At 34.8% G+C, this 7422-nt stretch overlaps 1 protein-coding gene across 7 annotated transcripts in view; it reads left to right on the forward strand.

Annotated features, from left to right (window-relative positions):
* LOC108913671 (eye-specific diacylglycerol kinase) overlaps positions 1-7422 on the forward strand; it is a 674863-nt gene that overhangs the window by 648442 nt on the left and 18999 nt on the right. For 6 of the 7 annotated variants that reach the window (XM_018719260.1, XM_018719268.1, XM_018719273.1 and 3 more), the window contains exon 15: positions 6198-6261. In XM_018719260.1, the coding sequence (XP_018574776.1) occupies positions 6198-6261 (64 nt within the window). Of the gene's footprint in view, positions 1-5801; positions 6103-6197; positions 6262-7422 lie in introns of those variants that run through there. The other variant, XR_002763331.1, reaches the window with a different exon arrangement.

Consider the following 7422-nt stretch of genomic DNA (forward strand, 5'->3'; position numbering starts at 1 on the left):
AAAAAAAAATAGCAAACTCAAAAGTTGATATATCGTTGAAAAGCTTACTAAATACAGTAGTTTTTGCTGAAGAAAAAACACGTCCTCATTAACAAATTTTTGGCGTTACCACCAATATGGAGATACAGTAATTTTGCTCATTTTACAATTATTACATTTAACTTTTTACAGCAGCTGGTATAGAAGATTTTTTAAAACTCGTATATGCTCGTCTTGTAGTAAATTTAACGCTCTTTCCGATGGTACGTCTAAATTTGATGTGGCTGTAAGAATAATAGAGATATTTTTGTTTTTATGAAAAAAGGCATAATGTTAAATAAAAGAGCAACTATCAACTTTCCAAAAAAATCTTATAATACTTTTTTGTTGAAAATTACTTGTATAATAATCCCCTGAAGTTTGACCATCGGCATCCGTTACACCCTGTATATTATGGACATTGTGACTATTTGGCCATTATTTATCACGTTGGACAGTGCCACAGATAAAATTTAATTTTTATTGTCCTTATTTTCAAATATGGATTAAATTTTTTTAATGAGGTTAGGTAAAGTGGATATGTACAGGGTGTAGGTACAAGATCTTCCAGTTTAAATATAGATACACTATAGATATAGATTACTAACGTAATAACTAAAAAACAAACAATAACATCTTCGAAATTGCATATTGCCAATTTTGAATAAACGTATTAGCAATCTTTTTATCCAAATTAAACAAACATAACGTTATTTTACACCCATTGACTTGAACTTTTTTTATTATTAAACATCAATGAAAACTATATCGCTACTTAGAAAAACCTCTGATCTTAAAGTTTATTTATGAAAAAATACGTGAACCTCCTTGTTTTTTTTTATTTATTACGTTAATTTCGTTCACACACATAAACCGGAACACCCTGTATATATGTAGATACCTATAACATTACCAAACAAAAATACATTATGTATAAGGCCCTGTCAGTGTAATAAACTTAGTTATTATGTATAACTACCTGCCATTACGCATTATGCCAAATAATCACATTGTCTGTGGCACACACATTCTCTTCGAATTATTACAAAAGTGCCTGACGTACACATTTAAGACAAATGTTGTATAACATGGAATTGTGTAATTTTATCTGAAGAAATGTAAAGGAGTTTTGTCGCTGTCATGATTGCCCTGCTCTGTTTTATATGTTATGTGATTTTATAAATTTTACTACACTTGTGAAATGCGTCACGTTTTCAGCTGCAGTTGAACTGCCACTAGAAATAAATGAAATACGGAGACGGTGCAGTTTTGTTAGTGCAGCACAATATATGCATTCTCGCGCCGAACAATTTTCAAGGAAATGTACTGCTGGCTGTTTATATCGCATGTATTACACTTGTAAAATAGAGAAGAAAATTACATGAAATAAATGAATACGTATGTCTTGTTTTTATTAAAAATGAACATTCGAAGTATACAGGGTGTTAGTAAATAAGTGCGACAAATTTCAGGGGGTGGTTCTACATGAGAAAACAATGGCAGTTTGCTTATAAACGTATGTCCGCAAATGATTCGTTTTCCGAGATACGGGGTGTCAAAGTTTTTCTTAAAAACTGACGATTTAATTTATTGCTCTGAAACCGGTCAAGTTGTGCAAATGAAATTTGGTGGGTTTTAAGAGGTAGTTATTGCGCATTTTTTGACACGCAATTAAGAATTTTATGTTCATCATTGGCGCGCGTACGGGTAATAATCTCAATTTTTTTAAAGAAAAAAATGGTACGCCACTGAGATATTACAAATTAAAAATCATTTTTGAATTCCTCGTTCAATTTGTGACAAAAAATCTCTCTTGCCTTTTCTTCGTATGGGGCGCCGTTTTGATGCAAAAAAATAAAACATCTTAACGCGTATTTTTTATTTCTTTAATACATTATCAAGAACTATCTAATACAATAACATTAAACCAGAACAATAACAGAAAATAACACTAATAAAATTTTGAAAAGGCGCAAAGCTACAACAAATGTTCAAAATGACCTCCCTCAGACGTGACACAAGATTCAACTCTTCGCCTCATTGATTGTCGTATTCGCGCAAATATTCCTGGTATATTTCTTATTGTCTCACAGCCGACTATAATTCGATTCCTCAGGTCATCAACATTTTCAACGGGAGTGGAATAAACTAATGACTTAAGAAAACCCCAAATGCAAAAATCAAGAGGATTTAAATCCGGCGATCGAGCAGGCCAATGTTCCGTACCTCCCCTACCTATCCAACGATTTGGATATACTGTGTCTAAGTGATTACGTACATTAATGCTAAAATGGGCTGGTGCACCATCATGCATGTACCATAGGTGTTGTCTCAGCTGTAGAGGAATTTCTTCAAGAAGAACAGGTAACTCTTCCTGTAGGAAATTAAGATAAGATTCGCCTGTTAGTCGTTGTGGGAGGAAATATGGACCGATTAAATGATCATCAATTACCCCAAGCCATACATTTACGGAAAACTGATGCTGAAAATGAGCTTCAAAGATTCCATGGGGGTTTTCCTCAGCCCATAAGTGATTGTTATGGAAATTTCGTATACACTGTCGTCCAAAAGTAGCCTCGTCAGTAAACAAAACGGCATTTAAAAAATTAGGAATTTGAGCGATTTGATGATTAATCCATTGGCAAAAAAATAGGCGCGGAAAAAAGTCTCTAGGTAGTAGAGCTTGCACACGTTCAATATGAAACGGATACAATTGCTGTTCTTTAAGAATTTTAAATACAGTGAAGTTGCTTACATTCAATATGTTGGCAATTTTTCGAGTACTTGTTTCAGGTGACTCCGCAATTAACTCGAGAACTGCTTCTTCTAGTTGCACAGTTCGTACTTCTCGAGGGCGCCCACAGTCAACCGTTTGTTTCTTAAATGAACCATTTTCGCGCAAACGTTGATGAAGACGAGCAAATATTGTGTGATGAGGTACCCTACGTCCTGGATACAACTCAGCATACAATCGTCGAGCTTGCCGACCATTTCCATTACTTCGACCATAGACAAAATGCATGTCTGACAATTCCGCATTTGTAAAATTTTCCATTCTTTTCGATAAAAGAAAAATTAATTACTTATTAACACTAATGTTATAGCAAACTAAAAGCTTAATAAATTAATAATGACGAAACGCTAATTTGACATTTCTTAAAAATATTCGTATTTAACAGACAAATGTTGACAGTAGCCTACTAGGTAATGTATTAAAGAAATAAAAAATACGCGTTAAGATGTTTTATTTTTTTGCATCAAAACGGCGCCCCATACGAAGAAAAGGCAAGAGAGATTTTTTGTCACAAATTGAACGAGGAATTCAAAAATGCACTTATTTACTAACACCCTGTATATCTTCCATGAATTTATCGGATTTAAAAAAATAAACTTAAGAACCATAAATCTGAATTAAGGTTAATTTCTTGCCCGAAGTTTATTTGTAGCAAGTTTTTTTCTTTTTATTTGGGGTCATCTATTGGCCCAAAGGTTTATTTTTTAAATTTTTAACAGTTGGCCAAATACCCAAACGAAAACCAAAAAATATTTTTTCTATAAAATTAATCTATTTTCAGTTAATAAAACATTCCAATGAAAAAAAAATCATAATAGAGAAAAAATCGGCATCTAGATCTTTAAAATCTCACAAATCTCATTCAGCAAAAGATACTTGTACTAAAGGGTGTCCCAAAAATAATGCAGGATTTAAATTGTGCGCCATTTTCATTCCGATGAGTTGGCAGCATTGTGCAAGGTCAAATGTTGTAGTAGGTAAACACGTTATACAAAATGGAGCGCTATACGACGAATGAACGAGTGAAGATTGTGAAAACTCATTGCAAGTACGATGAGTGTGTACCTGAGACTGTGCGCAAGTTACGAGGAATTTTCGGTAGAAGGGCAAATGAAACAAGTGTGAAAAGATTCGCTTTCACACACACAATAAAAAACAGGCGGAAAATATTGCTGAGGTAAATCATAGTTTGGCGGAAATTCTCATAACCTCAGTGCGCCAATGGGGTCATTCAGTAAATTTTCAAAAACGTTCTTATTTTGTATACACAAAGTACTGCTCATGATTAGGCGATCCTGAAAATTTCAGCTCAATCCATTGATCGGTTTTCAAGCTATATGATTTTTAAAATGCGAATATTTGTCTCAGCTGTGGCAATGCAATGACGTCACCGCATGGGACGGTCAGCCGGCTTGGCGCTACATTCAGTTCTAGATAAGTTTCTGCATTGTTTTAGCGTTTGTGCATATTAAATTTAAAAAAATTGAAGCAAATTTCGTAAGAGCAGATTCTTCTAATTTGCCAGAAGTAGGTTTGGTTATGGATTTTTTTAATAAAAACCACGACTTTATCAGTGCTGAGATGAGCGGAGTGAAAATGCAAAGGTAACGCGTAAAGCTTCTTTAAAGTACGTTTGTAGCGAAAATCAAATACAAAATTCTTATTACTATTTTTATTCCCATGGAAACTACATAAAATCTACCTAATAAATATATTAATAATATAATATTTATTATGTATTTTTATATAAATACTTAGTACCTATAATTATTTGTATAATATTTACAAAAAAAATCGACAATGGAAACCACAAGTGTATAGTGTTTCTAGAGGATGCAAACGTATTCATTACAATATCTAAATTACGCAGGGTAGTTTTGTTGCTTTCAAAATAAGTCAGTTTTCAAGTAAAAGATATTAAAAAAAACAAATCAATGTAGAGACTAATAGACTATTGATTTTAGATCCGCACAACAGAAATACGGGGACATTATTATTTTCTTAGGTGTCTTCACGCTAGTGCTCTCACACTGGTGAACAATACAATATTTGTAATTTTTTTCTGTTCTGCATATTGCTAACAAAATTCGGTATCTTAACGTACTCAATCGAAACATAACAAGCAACTAAAACCCGACTACCCGACTGACTGACAACTCACGCAAGCATGGGGCATCGGTTTCCCATGCGGTGACGTCACACCCGCCGATTCAGCTGATACTCAGCTTGTCAGTTTATGATTGTTTTTGGATGACTTGTAGACGATATAAAATTCAATTTTTTTGCGGAGAACCTTAAAATTTCAATATCTTTCCGCTAGGCAAATAAAAAAAAATTGCTGAATGAGCCCATTAACCATTTCAAAAAGCAGTGGATTTTAGCAAAATATCTGCATCCATTCAAGATTCCTCTAACTCAGGAATTGAAACCAGATGACCATTTAGTACACCTGATATTCGTTGATTGGATGTTGGGAAATCAACACGTGGACGGTGATTTTGCTAAGAAAACCATCTTTGGCGACGAGGCCCATTTTCATCTTAGTGGGTATGAGAACAAGCAAAACTGTCGACTTTGGGGCAGAGACAATCCTCGGATCATTCAAGAACGACCACTGTATCCCCAAAGAGGGAGAGTGTGGTATAAATTACGCTGGTGGGGTGGTTGGTCCATTCTTTTTGGTAATGAATTTTCACAATCTTTACTCGCTGATCTGTCATACAGGTAGCGCCTAATGGCAACGTGTTTACTACAACATGCCACCCTTCGCAATGCTGTCAACTCTTTGGAATGAAAATGGCGCACAATGCAAATCCTGCATTACTCTAAATCTTTATATCGTCTGTCTGAATATAATACATTCCGATCTTTAAAAAAAAGAACATAGTATGCTTTTAGAACATTTTCATCGAAGTGATTTGATGTTATAAATAAATTATGGCAATGAAAAAATATACTAATAGCTCACAAACATTTGTTTTCTTTCTAGGATAGAATGGGAATTTTTCATTCCACCATCCTACACTCGACGTAATCAAAACTAAAGTGCACATCGTCCTCTGTTTCTACAATCGCGTATTTGCTACACAAATCTCCAAACCTGCGAAACAAAGTTAAGCTTAAACTAAAGCTACGTCTAACTGCACCCATATACACCATTTGACAAAAGTTAACTTTCACTTAAACTCACACCTTTTTACTTTTATAATATTTTACACTAATAAGAACTGTGCATGCAGCATCACTGAGAGATTGTTTGGTTTAAATCAAGAATCTTACAGTGCTTATAGGTAAGAATCATATTTTTTATGCATGACACTTCTTACATTTTTCTAACGATTCGCGTGTTTCTGTTTTAACTTATATTTCTACGAACATTTTTTAGCCCTTTGACAGAAAAGCCGAATGAATTGCTTCTTAAAGCGGCCAAAACTGGGGACCTTAAAACGGTAAGATAATTTATTAATTTTATATTTTTCATTTTGTTTTGATTTATCAGCAAAATTTTTAAACAAATACAGTATACCGGGTGTTTCATGAAGTTATCCCGGCACTAATAGAGGATGTTCCTTGGGTTATTTCTAGAAAAAAAGTTTTTATAAACATGTGTCCGATTTGCTTTACTTTGTGAGCTACATGAATTTGAAATTTAAATGTAAAAAGTAATAATCAAATTTGTTGCGTTACGTCTCGGCGCGCTACGCATTGGTCTAGTGTGCTCTGACGACATTTGCAAGGTAAAATGTTATCTAGGTTACTGTCAGTTTTGACAAGCTTGCAGTTTAGTGTGAAGATTCAATTTTGCAAATTCGCGAACAATGCCTTGTAAGTTTACAACTGCTGAGTATGCCGATATAGTGTTTGTTTTGGGTAATTGCGATGGAAATGCTACTCTAGCTTCACTGGAATATCAACGGCCGGCGTTTCCCAAATCGTCGCATTCCATCCCCGAAAACGTTTACCACAACTTTTCATGCACTCAGAGAAACTGGTTCACTTCTAAGTGTTCGCATTCACTACTAACGGGTAAGTCAGCAGTGTTGTAGAAGAGAATATCCTTGCTATGGCCGAGCGTAATCCCGGTGTTAGTACACGACGGATATCCACGCCTTTAGTGATTTCCAATACCAGGGTATGGAGAACATTAAACAAGAATCTGTTGTATCCATACCATTTACAGCGTGTTCAACATCTGGAGCCAGAAGATTTCCCTAGGCGGGTAGAATTTTGTCAGTGGTTGAATAATAATAGGAATTTGTGTCGCTACATCTTATTTACGGATGAGTCACAATTTACCAGAAACGGTATCAACAACACCCATAACATGCATCAATGGTCGGACGTCAACCCTCATGCCACCGTAGAAAGTAATTTTCAACGTAGATTTAGCTTTAATGTGTGGTGTGGAATGTTATATGATCAACTTATAGGGCCATTTATTATTGAAGGTCGTCTTAATGGACCAAAGTATCTACAATTTTTAGAGGAAGAACTCCCGCGATTGCTTGAAGATGTACCTCTGGCAAGACGATTAAGAATGTACTTGCAACATGATGGAGCTCCACCTCATATTTCCCGAATTGTCACTGCTCACCTAAATGAGCATTACC

The sequence above is a fragment of the Anoplophora glabripennis genome, unplaced genomic scaffold (genome assembly GCF_000390285.2).
Source record: "Anoplophora glabripennis isolate ALB-LARVAE unplaced genomic scaffold, Agla_2.0 scaffold34, whole genome shotgun sequence".
NCBI classification, from domain to species: Eukaryota; Metazoa; Arthropoda; class Insecta; order Coleoptera; family Cerambycidae; genus Anoplophora; species Anoplophora glabripennis.